Source organism: Rattus rattus, chromosome 6, assembly GCF_011064425.1.
Source record: "Rattus rattus isolate New Zealand chromosome 6, Rrattus_CSIRO_v1, whole genome shotgun sequence".
Lineage (NCBI taxonomy): Eukaryota > Metazoa > Chordata > Mammalia > Rodentia > Muridae > Rattus > Rattus rattus.
Genome location: NC_046159.1, coordinates 61,327,498 through 61,345,419, shown reverse-complemented (window position 1 = coordinate 61,345,419; position 17,922 = coordinate 61,327,498). Strand labels below are relative to the sequence as shown.

General features: G+C 39.5%; 1 protein-coding gene across 3 annotated transcripts in view; it reads right to left on the bottom strand.

Moving 5' to 3' along the window:
- Positions 1-17,922, bottom strand: part of Exoc6b (exocyst complex component 6B) — a 446,009-nt gene that overhangs the window by 281,230 nt on the left and 146,857 nt on the right. For all 3 annotated transcript variants that reach the window (XM_032906207.1, XM_032906208.1, XM_032906209.1), the window contains exon 7: positions 8,349-8,525. In XM_032906207.1, the coding sequence (XP_032762098.1) occupies positions 8,349-8,525 (177 nt within the window). The remainder of the gene's footprint in view (positions 1-8,348; positions 8,526-17,922) is intronic.

Below are 17,922 nucleotides of genomic sequence, written 5' to 3'. Positions count from 1 at the left end.
CCTGGGGTCATGGGGGCTTACAGAGACAGCACCATGTATGGATTGGACCTAGACCTCCTAGACATATGTACAGATATGCAGCTTGGTCTTCATGCTCGTTCCCTACAACTAGAGTGGAGCAGTCTCTGACTCAGACTCTGTTGCCTGCCTTTGGATCCCTTCCCCTAGTTGACTGCCTTGTCTGGCCTTAGCAGGAAAGGATGGACTTGGTCCTGATGAGACTCGATGAGTCAGGGTGGGTTGATATAGACTGGGAGGGGCAACATGACTCCCCTTCTCTGAGGAGAAGGGTGGGAGAGGGAGGAGAAGACGGAGGGGGACTGTAATTAGGACTTAACGTGAAAAAATTGATGAATGAATGAAAAAGAAAGAAATTGCTATCTCTCTAACCCAACAAAAACATTATTTGTAAATTATTTTAAATTTAAGCATGACAACTGCATGCTAACAACTTAGCCACTGTCCTGTGGCCCTGCTGGTAGTAGACATTTAGGCTGTGAGACACAGAAGATGCTAGTCACTAAGGACGTGCCTCTCAAGTGGATATCAAGCCTCTGGTCCCTTGAAGTACTGTGCACTCGAGAGCTTCCTTCCCTGTCCTTCCCTGTCTCTGATGAGGAGCAGCCGGGGTCTACCACACAGCACCTCCTACTGTGCATCACTCTATCCCAGCAGCAAAGCAAGAGACAGTCAACCACAATAGTACACTAACACAGCTACTAATTCAATTTATTTTTGTTTGTTTTGTTTGTTTGAGACAGGTTTTCTGTGTAGCCCTAGCTGACTGGAACTCACTCTGTAGTCTAGACTGGCCTCAAACTCAGAGAACCATCTGCCTCTGCCTCTGCCTCCTGAGTGCTGGGATTAAAGGAGTGCAGCACTAACAACTGGCAATTTAAAAAGTTTTAAAGCATTGTGCTGGCCAAGAACTGCTTCATGGCTGCTGACCTGACCAATGAATATGAGTGCTCTATATCTCACTCTAACTTACTGACAATGACGCCCACTGTCTGCAACCTCCTGCCAATGTGCTTACAATGAATATGTTGGCATTGGAGTAGCATTATTTTTAAAGGAAAACAAGATAAATTAGTATCATTTTCTGCAAAAGCACAAAGGTAACAGAACTAATACTTCCTAAATATGTATTGTTTGTACATCTTCCTGTCAAACTGTATTAACAACTGAACTGTGGTGCCTGGATAATTCTTCTGATGACTGTCCTCCGAACAACCTGACAAGCAGCTGAAAGAGTCAGATGCAGATATGTGCACCCAACCGACAGATGCTTCTGACCCCTCTGGTTTAATTAGGGGAAAGCTGGAGGAAGCTGAGGAGGGCAACCCTGTAGGAGGAGCAGCAGTCTCAATTAATCTGGACCCTAGAGAACTTTCAGACACTGGACCACCAACCAAGCAACACACACCAGCTGCTATGAGGTCCCCAACACATGTACAGCAGAGGACTGCTGGTTCTGGGACTCAGTCAGAGAAATGCACCTAACCCTCAAGAGACTGGGGCCTCAGGGAGTTTAGAGGTTTGGGGGGATGGGAGTCTTCTAGGGGTGGGACATCCTTGTGGAGACAAGGGGTAGGGAGGAGGTATGGAATGTAGAACAGTTGGAGGGTAGATGGGGAGAGGAATAAAATCTGGAGGTAAAAAATATAATAATTAAATAAAAAAGGAATATTAAGAAATGGTTAAATGCCAAATATGACTAGCTAAGCAAAATGCATCATGATTATGACCCATTCATTACCTTCACCCCCCCCCAAAAAAAAAAACAAAGAACTGTTACTAGCAAATACTTTCCTTTGCAACCCTGCTCAGTAGTAAGAGGCTAACTCCATCACAAGGAATAGCTGAGGAGAGTGAGATTGACTGTATTAGCTGCTTTAACATGAGCATTGGTTTTCATCCACAATGACAAACTCAAGGCTTCATCCTTCCCTTCCCCCAAGCTATTCTGCTTCTTCCATCTCTAGTACAAAATCAACTTCAATGATTTACTAACTATCTGTTTTCTGTATGAATGGCTATGCTATAGGTGTTTGAGTTTACCTACTGATCTCATTCCCTGATTTCTAATCAGGCCATCATTAAGGTAAAGATATAGTAAACACCCTAAAACGCCATTATTCAAAGAATATATTAAAGATATACCCATTAAAAGATTTAGTAAACACCCTAAAATGCCATTATTCAAAGAATATATTAAAGATACACCCATTAAAGGCACAGGGAAGAGGCTTTGGAGATGGTTCTGCTGGGACAGTGCTACAGTGATGCATGCCTATGAGCCTAAGGATGGGGAAGCAGAGGCAAGAGGATTCCTAGGGCTTGGTGGCCAACTAGACTAGCTAAAGCAGGATAAGTGATCTCCAGGTTCACAGAGAGACTATCTCCAAAAATAAGGTGAGAAGCAACTGAGGAAGGCATCCATTAGCAACTTCTGGCTTCACATGTACACATACGCCTACATGGCCCCAGTGCCAACCACAGAAAGAGAAAGCATAGATGTATGTGTAAACTTACTAAATTAGAATCAGATAATTCTGTTTAAATTCTTGATAATGTATTATAAATAATAGAGTTTTTAAAAGTAAAATATAATTCTCTGAGTACTGCATTTTAGATTTTTCCCTTTTTTCTTTGAGTGCATATGTTGGTTTGTTTGTTTGATTGATTGTTTGTTTGTTTGTTTGTTTGTTTTGGTTAATTAGGTGTTTGGGTTCTGGAGAAAGTCCCGTATACCCTAGGCTGGCCTCAAACTCACTATATAACTAAGCTTTGCCTTAAACTTGTGATCTGCCTGTTGCCATCTCCCAAATGTTGAGGTTACAGATAGAAACATGCACATGGCTAAATTTACTGCTACAAAATATTTTAAAACATTTTAACAAAAAATTCAAAATAACACTCAAGCATTTTGTGACCAGATTTTACTCATGCATTTTTCAAAGCTTTCTTAAGGTTCTCTTCAGGCTTCTAACTCAAAGTGTGCTCAGAGTCAAAAGACACCACCTTCACAGGGAACCCTGGTAAGAATGCAGGCTCTCCTGGGCTCATCTCTACCTACACCTTAATGTAATGCCCAGAATCTAGATCTTAATGTGAGCCCCAGGGAGTCCTAAGCACACATAACTTTAAGAAGGGCTGTTCTATAAAAGAAGTTCTTCACTTGGTGCCTGGGGTCAATGCATTTCCTAAATCCTTAAACAACATTCTCACACAAATGCACACATCTTCCCAGGAAGAAAGACTGAATGTCTGTACCAAGCTCTCAAGGTAATATATGACCACAAATAGACTAAGAACCTTGCCCTGTAGGAGTCTATGCCATAGTTACCCTGCTTTTGGATTCCAAGTTACTTCAAAAACTATGCTGCTCTCAATGAGGTCTGCTGAAGAACGACAAGAATGAAGGTCAGAACGTCACAGTAGGTCACGAAAGACCTTATCACAAGAATTTATTCACAACATGCAAGAACTATGCCAAGAAGCCAGTTTGGAGACATCTAAACAAATAATTCTCTACATGAGGTTTGAGATTAAGAATGTGCACTTGAAGAAGATTCAAACTGAGAAGTAAATAAATATAAGGTAGGGAATTTTTTTAAGATAGGATGCCATTAGAAAGTGAAGTGCTGAATTCTTGTTCTAAGAGCTCAATCAGCAAATCTCTACTGCTGACTGGTGTCTGACTGTGATGTGGGGTCATTTTAGAATATTACCGTCTTAGTACATTCTTCTAATACTTCTTTTATGAGGCTCCTGCCAATATATTTCATGTCCCCCACCTTTTTCATTCTCTCTGAACCTCACTGGCTAAAGCAAAGGAGCATGGCACACAGACTCAAAGGGATAACCTTGGGAATGTCAGGGAATTAGTAATGAAGACTGACTCCTGCACAAAGAATCAGTTGATACATCAGAACTGGGTATCTGGGTATATATTTTATTCTCTGCTTTTCCCCTCCAGTCATCTCTTTTGGGTACACACACACACACACACACACACACACACATATATATATATATATATATATATATATATATATACATATTCTCTAAAGGTCTAGACTGTGACTATAAATCTGTTTCTATAAATCACAGAGCAAATTTCACTCCATTACATTAAAACATTAAACATTCAAATGTTTTGGACATGCAAAATATTAAAAAGGATTACCTCATCTTTGTACCCATGCATGTGAACGCTGAAGTTAGAGTCAGTTATAACATGCTTCCCATCACACACCCATGCCCTACCCCTGAATGTGGGTGCTGGGAACCAAATTCTTAGCCTCTGCAAAAACAGTAGCACTCTTAATCATTGAGTCACCTCTTCAGCCTAACTCATCTTCCTTGATAAGGCAGTATGCTAGATTCCTGTGCATTTGTGGGGAGTCTGATAGCTGTTTCTATATTCAGTGTGGATCTACACCCCCACAAAATGATAATGCATGCAACAAATGAAAAGGCTAGTAAGTATTTAAAGGGCCAAGTCCACTCCAATGCTTTCTATCTTAATGGGTAAGTGGTAAAGTCTTTTTAAATGACCCAGCAAATAATGCTCAAAAGACTTTTTACAATGGGGAGTAGGTAGATGGATACGTAGTAAGATTTCTTACTACTAAGTAGCACAGAGATTAGAAAGAAATGACCATTCTATCAAAAGTTATTTATAGATTCATTGCAATTCCAATCAAAATACTCTTCTTATTCCTCAAAAAAATAGCAAAAACCTATCTAAAATTTGTGCAAACCACAAAGACCCTAGTTGCCAGAACAATTTTGAGAAAAAAAAAACAATGCTGGAAGGATTACAATGTTAGTGTTAAAATGCATTACAGAGCCGTAGTAATAAGAGCATTATGATAACAGAATAAAAACAGACATATACACACACCAAACCTGAGTCCATGTAACCTCAACTACTTATATTTGACAAAGATACCTAACTCATATTCTAAAGAAAAGAGCAACTTTGGCAGGTGGTGCTGGAAAAGCTGAATGTCTTCAGGTAGAAGAATGAGGGTACACCTGAACACTGGTATCTATCACCTTGCACCAAAACTAATTCCAAACTGATCAAAAATGTAAAGGTGAAACATGGAACACTAAAACTGCTAGAAGAAAACATACACAGTACCCTACATGATAAAGGTGTATGAAAGGACATTCTTACTAGGACCTCATTTGTCCAAAAATTAAAGTCAACAATTGACAAGTAGGACTTCATAAAGCTACACAACTAAAGAAATAATCTACGAGGTGAAGAAGAAGCCTATAGGATGGAGAGAATCTCTGCCAGCTCTCCAACTGACAAAAGATTAATATCCAGAACAGAAAAAGATGTCAAAGAACAGAGTCAAAAAAAACAAATGACCCATTTGAAAATGGGCTTGGGACCTAAACAGGGAGTTCTCAAAAGAAGAAAAAATAAATGGCCAAGAATGGTCTTTTTAAAATGTTCATTATCCTTTGTAATTAGGAAAATACAAAACAAAACAACTTTGAGATTTCTTCTTACCCCTGCCAGAATGGCAAAGATCAACAAAATAACTGACATCAAATTCTAGAAGGATATGGAGAAAAGACATCCTTATTACTCTTGGTGGTATTGCAAACTGATATAGCCACTACGGAAATAGGGGTAGAGATTTCTCAAAAGAAATAAAAATAAGCTAGGAGCTGGAAAGATATCTCAGTGGTTAAGAGCACTAACTCTCAGAAGACCCAGATTCAGTTCTCAGCACCCATATCCCAGCTGTGAGCTGCCAATAGCTCCAGTTCAAGGGGATCTGATGCCCTTTTCTGACCTACACAGGAACCAGGCACACACATGGCAGACAGATATACATGCAGTTTTCATACAATAAAAACAAAGGTGCTTTTAGAATAAATGAATCTGCCATATGACCTACAATATAACAACCCCTTGGCATATACCCAAGAACTTGACATGCACTCCACAGATCCTTGCTCAGTCATACTCACTGCTATCCTTGGTTGCCACCAAGAGGTGGAAAGTAAACCTCTATTGCTGAAGACACCACGCACCTCAGAAACAAGGTGCAGAGATCGCTAAGCTGGAAATGAACTGAATGCTGCTCTCGGAGGACTAGTATCCATGGTACCAGAAGGCGCCATGCAAGTTTCCAAAGGAGGGAGGTTAATTATCAGTCCTACCCAAATCTGATACCTATGAATCACATAACAAACAGCATGATATGATAACCTGAAGGGTATGCAGCGGCATACAGGCCTCAACGGTCACCAGCAGCTCTCTCGCTGGCCTTAAGCAGTAGCCAACAACTCTCTAATTGGACTACAGCGCCACTTAATAAGAAGGAAACTACATCTGGTGCTGGAAATCTTGCTAACTACTCAGTGCTACTGAAGTCATGGTTATTGGAAGAAAATATACAACCAGTATTTTTTATTAAACCAGCAAAATCTCTAACAATACTCTGTAAACATTTGACCTTATATCCATAGGTAAGTGCAGTCTTCACCCCTCATGAAGGAAACTTCTCTGTAATAGGCTGAGAGCATTACAGAAAACCACAACTGTCAAAGTGTAGAGTTGTGGAGCCCAGTCCCAGGGGAAACATCTATATAAACTCCCACACATTAAGATTGTAAGAGCCAGAGGATCAGGGACTTTGTTGCAAGATTTTGTCTCCTACTAACATCAGAAGCTGTACCCATAAAGTCTCATCAACAGGACACCCCAAATACGATGAGTAAGAACAAAACCAGTGACCATGCCAAAGTAGACAGGGAAAGCCCATGAAGCCACAACCCTACACCAAGAACTAAGCAGCTAAGGGAAGCTGGGGGTAAAAGACGGGGTATTTATCAGGGAAGAGCACACAAATTGGAAGTTCAGGGCCAATGGTCAACTTTGAAAACATGTAACATTATACAGACTGAGCAGGTCATGCAATAACAATTAGATTAAAAAGAGGCTATGCTCTGGAAGGAAAACATGGAGAATATATGAGTGGGTTGGGAGGGAAGAACTGTTGTAATTGCATTATAATCTCAAAATCAGAAAGTGAATAAACTTTACTGCAATGGTATATTTACTAAGACATTTTACTATCCAAGTACAGAAGAGATTAAAATAAACTCTCAATTTTCTTTCTGAAGTTCTCAGGATTGAGCATCTCATGTGTGGTATAAGCACTCTGCCACATAGCTATTTGCAGCCTATTTTATTCAGAAAGGGATCACTAAGTTTTCCAAAATGGCCTGTAACTCACTCTGCAAAAAGAAGCTGTGCCCTGCCTTTGAGATCCTCCTGCTTCAATCACCCTAGTAGCAGAATCACGACTTTGCCATCAAGCCTGCTGCTTTCAGGCAGTTTCGTAATTAGTGTAACTTATTTACATAATAAACATACTCTAATAGAGTATACATCTAAAGTAAAAATGATGATGAAAATTAATATGAAAAATAATGAAAAAGTGCTACACATGACAGTCCCTGAGTCATTCAAAAAAATAACTTCAATGCTAATATTTTATAGATGACGTGGCTATTCATTTTTCATCCAAAACAATTTAAACAGGCCAATTTGATTCTTTTAAGTCTACAAAGAATAATAATAATAATAATTCCACAATGGAAGGTGCCAACAAAAAGTAATGGAAATAAGACAAAAACTCTCATTTGTTGACTATATTCTATGTGAATATTAATTTTTTTAAAACAAAAATGTGGCACTCGTAAGATTATCATGTTAAGCAAAATAAAATAAACTTAAAAAAAATAAATGCTTTCTCTCTCACATGCAGCATTCACATAGGTAGAATGAAGATAAGCAGGGGGCCTTGTGAAGAAGGCACCAGTGAAGGAAGTTGGGGGACAAAGGAGGGAAATGAGAGGCTGAGTATGAACAAAGTATAGAAAACATATTGAATACATTTCTAGGAAAATACCAAAAGTAATATCAACTTCTACAATGAATATAAGGAAGAGGAAAAAGAAGAGGAAAAAGTAAGTAAGTGTTAACTTTTGTTGATCTCAAGAGACTGTCTCAGACTCAGTGGAGTCTACTTACAACTAGGCTTTGAGTCAGGCCTACATCCCTTTTCCATTCCTGGATGGAGTATCCATCCTATCAGTAGGGAATCAAAAATAGTGATTTTTTTTTCCAAAAAAAAAATATATATATTTAAAATGTAAATTACCTTTGTGCAGCTTCAATTTCTTTAAATCAGGGATAAATGGACTTTAACACTGACAATGTCCTGAAAATCACATAGCTATTAAGTGAATAAGCACATTTCAAAATCAAAAAATTGCCTCATTTCACCAACTTGATTATTTCTTACCTCTTCATCATCTTCCTCATCTTCCACATCCAGAATTCCAGAATCCTGTTCAGACTTTGGGCTTGTGCTCTCCACCTCTGCATCAAAGATTGTATAAACATCTTTCTTAGATTTTCTCTTGCTACCTAGTCTAGGCTGCTGCAAGACAATGTTATCCAGGTTTCTTTGCTGTTGGGCCTAGGATATAAAGAAAATACAGAAAATAATGAAAAATAGAAGAAAAAATCCCCAAGTTTCCAACAAACTAATTTTGAGCAAATCAATACCTGTAATTGTAGAGAACAAAAACATTACATAATATAAATTTTAGACCTAAAAGTAAAATTAAACACAGTAATGCATACATGTTGTGTGAAATAGTCTTGTGTAGCCCAAATTGGCTTCAAATTTGCTCTAGGTTCAAGTGAGAAACTGAGTCAATAAATGCAGTGGAGAATAATCAAGGTAGAAACTCAACATCAATGAAGGCCTCCACAGTCACATGTAAATATACATACATATCACACACACACACACACACACACACACACACACACACACACACACACACAAAGGTAAAAGAGAAAGAAAAAAACTGGTAATGGCACTGTCCTTAAGAAACTTGAGTAGCCAGTGGTGGTGGCTCATGCCTTTTTTCACAGCACTTGGGAGGCAGGGGCAAATGGGTCTCTGTGAGTTCAAGGCCAGCCTGGTCTACAAAGAAAGTTCCAGGATAGCCAGGGCTACACAGAGAGACCTAGAGAGATAGAGATGACAGAGATAGAGGGAGAGAGGGAGGGGGAGAGGTAAGGGGAGAGGCAGAGGGAGAGGCAAGGGGAAAGGAAGAAAGAAGGAGAGGAAGAAGAGAAGAAACAACAACAACTTGGGTAATCTGTTTAAGCCCATAATGTTCCAGAAACATTTCTCCATGAAACTTAGTCTTTCTGTACCATGCCAAGGTGCAAGATTTGAGCTCAAGACCACTATAAGTCAATATATTTCTCATCAATGCCAAGTTGAAATTAGTTCATGAGAAAGTAAGTGTCACTGAATCTAAATGAGATTAAGGAATTCAAGATAAACCTTCATATTAGAAGCTAGTTAAGGCACTGGTCAAATGAAACAACTATAACAAGCCAGAAAAACTTGAACTATGTGAGCTAGTTTCAATCAAAACAAAGTCAAAAAGAATCTACATTCCAGAGATTTGAATCAATGCACAAACTTGTTTCCCTGCATATTATCCATTGACATTCTGGGTTCACTTACATCAAATCCATGGCCTCAGTAACAAACTAAGCTCAAGCATCCACAAACAATTCAGGTCTGTACAAAGGACAGGCATTCATGATCTCAGGTTGAGGGCCGCATTCCTTCTACACCCCTTGGAGAGACAGTGCTGCACCTACTGCAGACCACACACCAGGCCAATGACTCAGGAGCCAAGGAATCAGGCTGTCTCACGCTTTCCTACTCCAACACGCAGGTTTGCAGTCGCAAAGTGACGTCCTGCAGAACGCCAAAGCCAAAGATGTTCATAAGTGTCTGGCATCAAATCCCAAGCAAATCAGTGTTCTTTCACAGTCCAACACTGCCAGCTTAGCAGAAGCAATCCAGAGGAGTCACACCAGACACTGACCATACAAATCAAAATGTACCTAGGGAAGTAATGTTACATTGCCTATAAAATTTCATAATTATAGAGATTACATAGATTTATATTTTATAATTTTATAAGATTTTATTTTTGTTTGTTTGTTTTGGGTGTTGTTGATGCTGTTGTTGACATACAGTTTTTCTACCAACTTTTCTACCAATTTCTACTACAAGACAGTCTGGGCCAGTCACGATGTCGAAGTAATAAGCCTTGAATAGAAGTCACACAGTTTTGTGTTGTTTTCTAAAGCCCCGGAGCCCATGCTCTTAGTTCGAGCAATCACAACATCTCCAAATCTACAAGGGGTTCACCACATATAACTTGCCATGCAGAAACCAGTCTAGGTGTACACAAAAAACTTCATGTGGAACAATCACACAAATACTCAGATACCACCATTATGGATATCCATTCAAATCACCATCTCTCAAAATGCATGAAACAGGAAGGAGATGGCAAAGACGAATACACACACAAATAAGTACAACACAGATCATCATGAAATGTGACGTTCAACTTCATGAAAACTTCCACTCAGAACCTTTCAGAACTCTTTCGTAACATGCTAAGCAATGGTCCAAGGACACTGACATTCAGAGTTGCCGCATACCAACTAACTAGTTCCTAAGAATTAGCCAGCACCGTGAGAAGAGAAGTGCAAACCACACAGTAGCAGGGAGCCCTGAGCACTACTGTGACTTCACTTCCTTCCTGTCCATTCTTTCAGGGAATCTTTTCATTTACTTCATCATTCATATCTATTCTTCCTTGAGAATTTCTCAATTCCTATTCCCTTTTACTGTTCCATGACCCAGCAGCACATTTCTAGTTTTATATATTTTCGTATTCTCTGGTATCACATTGATTCCAACATCACCTCCACCCCAACCCCCAACCAGTGCTCCTTTCACTGTATATGTAAACTTCTTCAATGCATATTAGGAGTGAAGAGTACAGGGGTACAAAACCAAGCTCCAAAAACTAATTACCTACATTCCACACAATAGAAATATCAGTAGTCTCTTCCACTTGAGTCAGACCACATCCTAAGGGACATTTCTACTTGCATACCCACATTATATTTCTACCTGATAGTATGGCTGAATCCAATGTATTCACCAAGGCCCAAGCAAGTCCTCCCTATTGAAAGCCTTCTGTAACCAGGCATGGAGCTCACCTGTAATCACAGCACCGGAAAGAGGAAGAAGGAAGATCCAAGTAAGTTCCAGGTAGGCTATGTATGACTCTGTCTTTTTAAAAATATAAATACAAGAGAAAGAACAAGAATAAAAAGAGGAGAAAGAGGAGAAGGAGGGAGGAAGAGAGGGAGGGAAGGAGGGGGAAATATATATATATATATACATGTATATATACATATATATATATATCTTTAATGGTAATGGTACTTTCTGTATTACTGCCTTCAATCAAACATGTATACAATGTCTACTTGGATGCCATGTGACTGAATCTCAATGCTGAAGGTGCAAAGGAGAAACAATGAAAGAGTGTAAGCAGAGAGTTGCAAGGCCAGCTTTGTAATACAGACAAATCATCTAGATACAGAGGGTGGTCAACTGTGGGCAAATAAACTGAAAGGAGGGAAAGGAACACAGATCATTGTAATAACCCAAAGAACAACGATGAGAATCAGGTACGGTAGCAGTGCACACCTGAGACAATTGATTTGTTGATGGCAAGCTGAACACGATAGAGAGGAAAAGAAATGAGAACAGCTCAAAGTATTCTGGTCTTGATAGCTCGACAATGAAGCTACGTTCAGAACAGAGACCATGAAAATCATGGGCTAAATGAAGAATCATTAAAGTAATACCATAAACCTGCCAGATATGCAGGTAAAAATGGCATGAAAACACTAAACAATGCTTCTCAACTTGAAAATAAGAAATGCTTTCCCACTGTAGGAATGAATCCCCAGTCCAAAGACTTAACACACACATAGTACGAGTGAGATTCGAGCTTACTACATGAATACAGCAGATGACAAATGGAGTCTGTGTGAGAATGTGATCTGGCCCCTAAAATTAAAGGATAACCTACTAGAAAGTGGCAGGGGGTGTGCACATCGCCATAGCATTATTCAATGTGAACTGTCACAGTCAACTGTCAGCATACCTACGAAGCATCCTATGTGTGCCATTAAGCAAGGGCATATTGTGGAAGACTCAAAAGCCAAAGGCGCCTGCGTTTATCAACACAACACTGACCTCTAGTGGTTCAGAGAAACTAAGAAAGGAGGAGTGCAAAGGCTGAGTAATACATGGGAAAAAGAAAAAGAAAAAAACAGGGTTTGGATTTTTCAACATTTTGTGATTTAAGAAATCTTTAAGTTCAACCCTTGAAATTTACTAACTCCATAACCAAGGCAAGTCTGCTTTGCTGCTCCTTCAATAGATCTGCTCCTTCAATCTTGTAACAACTAACAAATATACCTAGTAGTGCCAGCAAGACTGAACGAGAAAGTACAAATAAAAGACCTTGAACTGAAACAGAATATACTAGCTGCCTTCCTCGAAAAATGACAGGAGCCTACGCCACTGTCCACTGTGGACGCATGAGCTTCCTAGCAATTCTCAGGTGCAGTCACTGGAGCACTTGCTGCTTCTACACACTAGAACCCCAGCAACAGCATCAGGACCGCAGCAAGCACAACGCATATCCACAAGACACTACTACCAGTCCTCCAAGCCTCATCCCTCACTCTGGCTTTCTCGGAAATCTGGGCTGCAAGTCCAGAAGAAAATGAACATATATATCCTCAGGGAAGAAGACCTTCAATTGGCAACCCCGGGACTTTTCTAACGCAGTAAGAAATAACTTCTCACACACACACACACATACACACACACACACACACACACACACACACACACACACACACACACACACACAACCTAAAAGGGCGGCAACCCTCACTGAGGGCGGATAAAGATGTCCCCGATTTGCTGCTGCCATAGCTGGTTCCACAAAGCTTCACAGGAAGCCTGACAAATTGGGGATCCAAATAGGCCTCCTAGAACTAGACCTACACTGATTCCTATGCTCTCTTTTCAGTCCAAACCTTTATTCTGGACTAACTGGATCTTACTGCTGGATGATCAATCTCTTATCGCTCCCCTCATTCCTTCAAAGAAATAAAGACTAAGGTGGGATTGTTCGCCTATACTGAATCTATAGTAAACACTAAGGTGGGATTGTTCGCCTACACTGAATCTAAAGTAAACACTAAGGTGGGATTGTTCGCCTATACTGAATCTATAGTAAACACTAAGGTGGGATTGTTCGCCTACACTGAATCTAAAGTAAACACTAAGGTGGGATTGTTCGCCTACACTGAGTCTAAAGCCTAAGGAGCAGGTGATGCACACACACAAATAGAAAAACCGAGGTCTTAAGACTCCACACACTACCATGGAAGCAAAAGCAACTGCGGGTTTCAGCCAGGAGTTCCCCGCTCTTGCAGCACCTCATCTGGACATTTGGCATCTCCAAGTCACAGTCAAGCAAAAAGAGGGAAAAATACAACAGTGATCAAAAGAGAGAAGAGGGATTTGCAAGACGATCACAGAAAACTGCTTTCATGGACTCTGCACAGACGTGTGTTATTTATGTCTTGCCAAGGCCATTTTTTGGTTAGGATTCATGAATTACAAAGGATGCCCATCTGTATGGAAAAAAGTATGGTTATAATGGTTTGGTATTCTTCTCTTTATACTAAGAAAGACTCACTATCTACTTTAAAAATTAGTCATTAAACATTAGAGAAAACACTAAAATGCAACGTTAATGCAGAGGGTAGGGAACAGAACATACCTGTAATTCATGCATCTCAAAGGGATTAACAACCACAATCTAAGACAGTGCTGTGACTGGACAACAAAAAACAATAAAAATGAACAAAGGACTTGAATGAAAACTTCTCTAAACAAGCAAGTTAAAGATGCTCAAATCATTAATTATGTTGGGTTATCTTGACTAACAACTTGATTGAATTAAGAGGTGATTAAAAGACTAGTACAGCAAACATCTAGGGGTGTATCTGACGGTATTTCCAAAGATGATTAAATCCTAAGAGCTCTTCCCTAATAAATGGACTTATGCTCGATAAAGTCATCATGTGATGAAGGCGAGAAAGACGATCTGGGGTCTGGCTGAGGACCTACGTCACTGAGGCATATTCTCAGATGCTGACACTGAATAGCCTCGCCTCAGCACTGTGTTTCCTTTTTCTGCTTCCGAGATACTGCGCTGTGAGAATCTCTGCTCCTCCACTCAACCCACAATAAAGAGCAGAAAACTCTAAAACCAAGAGGCAAAATGAATAATGTCTGTTTTGAATGACTCCTATCAGGCGCTATGTCACATCAGTAAGAAAAATGACCAACTCAACAATCACTGAGGGAGGAAATATAAACCAAGGCTGCAAAAAGACATCATCTCATACCCACCAGGACCATCACTTACCAAGGATAAAACCGACAAGTGCTGGCAAGAAAGGAGTAAAGTGTGGTGAGTCCTGGGTGTGACTCTGAGAAGGTGAAATGCACCCACTATGGAGAACAGCGCTGCGGCTCCTCAAAATAAGGACCAGCAGAAAGGTATGAAAAAGAATTTATCAGGATCAGAGATACTTCAAAAGCTAAGAGATAAAGATGATGGTGCTATTCACAAAAGAAGTATGATATGCAAGTACAATAATGTTATACTACCTTAAAAAGTAAGGAGATCTTCTGGCATGACACAATAGCAAATTACAAGGCAACCACACCGTTCAAAGAGAATGGAGAAGCAGCAGTCCCAGAACTGAAGAATATAGCAGAAATGTTGGCTGGAAACATTTTAAACCTATGACCGCTGTGTTAAGAGCTTTAACTGGAAAAGCAGGTAACAAACATGAACAGAAGTCTAAAGTAAGCAGACAGAAGAAATTTCTAAGAAATAATCAGAGAATAAATGCCAAAGATCAGAAAAATCAGGGCAAACAAGAATGCCTTTGGTGGGCTCCTTAGCAGACAGTAGACAAGCAGAAGACAAGATCTCTGAGCCTGAGATAAAAGAACAAAAACTTTAAAACTAAAAAAGCAAACAGAAAAACTAGATAGATAGATAGATAGATAGATAGATAGATAGATAGATAGATAGATAGATAGATAGATAGATAGAGATAGGAGGTAGGTAGGTAGATAGGTAGGTAGATAGATAGATAGACAGACAGACAGACAGACAGACAATCAGAATATTCAAAAAGAAACATCAAAATCTGGGAGGCAAGAACTAAAGATAAAACCCTGTGAGAGGAATAGCTGAGGAAGAGGAGAGAAAGCATGAGCAATCGAAAGGTATAGCTGAGTTTCCACAGACTGACACCCCATACCAAACCCACCAAGCCCCTTGTTATTCAACAGGTCATATAGAACTAAAACCACCACACTTAGGCATTAAACTTCAAAAAGTCAAAAATAAAAATTCAAGGCAGAGCCCAAAGAAATCAAAACATAGTATCTATAGAGAACAAAAAAAGAAACCATCACACTTGCCTGTGTAACCACAACTACAGGTTCTGTGTGTAAAATGTGACACGCAACTGTCTGCAGCAAACTGAAAAGAAATCTGAACACAAACTGTTGCAAGAGCAATGAGCCACCGGCAACGTCCTCACGTCCTCTAGCCTCCTGGCACCTCCTCATACACTCCCATAAAAATCATATATCATATCTACATACCCTACTAGACATGGCATTGAATGAAAAAATGATGTGAAAGAAAGCCATATTGTGATTTAAACACTCTGTTTCACATAAGGCTTCTGTAAGAAGTCCAATGACAAGAAGAAATTCCAAGACCACATCAAAGTGAAGAACAATAATCTACGCTGCCCTCTGACAAGCGGAGAACGATGAAGAAAACCACTTTTTGGCAGAGAAAGCATGCACCGTTGGGTGGCTGACTGGAAAATCCAGGACACACGTATATCCTGAGAATTACCTTGTCAATGGGACATGATCCTAGGATTCCAACAAAGTTAAGGAATATGCCATTGGCCATGTAAAGATAGGGAAACTAAAGATAGGGAATTCGATGCATAAAAAGCAACTTCTATTGGAGAAAAATGTAATCATGGCTGTCTTCCACTATTGACGAATCAAGTCTACAAATACACACACACATACACACGCATGCGTGCACACACACGCACACACACATACACGCACACGCGCACACACATACAATATTATAGCTTGTAAATATGAGAAGAAAAGTGATGGAAATATAAAACTTACATTCAAATTCTAAAACAGTGTTTAGAGCAAGATTCTAATGATATCCAACTTGTACAAAAGAAATACCAATGAGAAAGCAAGGGGAACTGTTATGCTAAGCTTGACTCCCATCTCCTGAAACAGCTCAAGTAAAAAAGAGAACACTGTGAAAGATAAGAATTCCAAAGTACAGATTTGATCACATTCAAAATTCCTAGCAAAGATTCGAAAGTGCAGTAGCACACACTTGTAGTGGTCATGCTTGAAAAGGAGAGGGGAGAATCATCGCATCAAAGTAAGACTTGACTACATACATTTGTCTAAAAAAATATTAAAATTAGCTCTGGAAAAATGGTTCTGCAGTTAAGAGCACTAACTGCTCTTCCAGGGGACCTGGATTCAATTCCCAGCACCTACATGGCAGTTTGTACCTGTCTGTAACTCCAGTTTTAGGGGATCTGACACCCTCACATAGACAACACATTCAGGACTTCACTCTGAGAGAGTACCTAGTACCAAGTGACACAGAACAAGACATGTCCAAAAACTCCTTCACAATCCATTATTTCCTTGTTTTATCAATGGCTTCCATTAACATTGAAGGTCTCCCCAACCAAAGCCCCATCCATTCATGGACAGCACATGCTTGCACAGAAGAATGGCATGACACAGAGATCAAATCTCTACTACCCCCAAAATTTTCGGCAGTCATGGAAAATATAATATGATCCTCGCAACTTAGTCAGCCTATGAAAAGCCTATTAGAATGACCAAAATGAATAAAATATCTGATCCAAATTTCTGACAAAAACTGAAATTTGAAGAACAACAGCAAACATCTAGAAAAGGTGTCAGAGAACCTGGGGACCTATATGTAGTATCCACTCCTTGTAAAAATTACCATAGGAAAAGGAACAGCAAAAAGTACAATGAGGCTGATCTGAAACATCAGGCTTTACAAATAAGGTCTAGCTTATAAGAAAATGTATAGGGCTGCTGCCACAAATATCTCATAAAACTTAAGGGATAGACTGAAAGGTTCAATCAAAATAAAAGTCACTGAAATTTCCAGTTTGAATTGCCTGCCTATAAATGTGATTTTTAAATGCCTTACTGTTAACCAGCAAAAAAAGCTAGTAAAACCTGTTTTAAAAAGAAAACCAAATTATTTTGAAGTCCTCTTAGGAGTTGGGAGTGATTACAAACAGCCAAAGAGCAGCCACTGTCCGCTTTGCCTGACTGATTACTGTACATTTTCTGTTGAGATGCTTTCTGAGTCCTTTGCATGAACTCAGACAGAACTTTAAGACACTTACTGCAATATCCACTTGAATGGTGTCATTTCTTCAAAAATAATGTTACAAAAATGCAGGCTTTCCATACAAAGAAAAGAACTAAACTAATAAAATATGACAGCAAGAATGGCTTGGGGCCAGAGACCCATTTGAAACTTATAAAATCTCTCTAAGATCAGAAGGACATATGTTTTCTTCTTGCTAGGTGTAAAACTATACAGTCACACAAGCTTCTGTTTCCAGTTTTAACTTAAAGCCAGGTGTTGCACAATATGTTGAAGGCGTCTATTCATCCTCTAACTAAAACTTAATTTTATTATCACAGCAGGTATCTAGGCTACCAAGAATGACCAAATTTACAC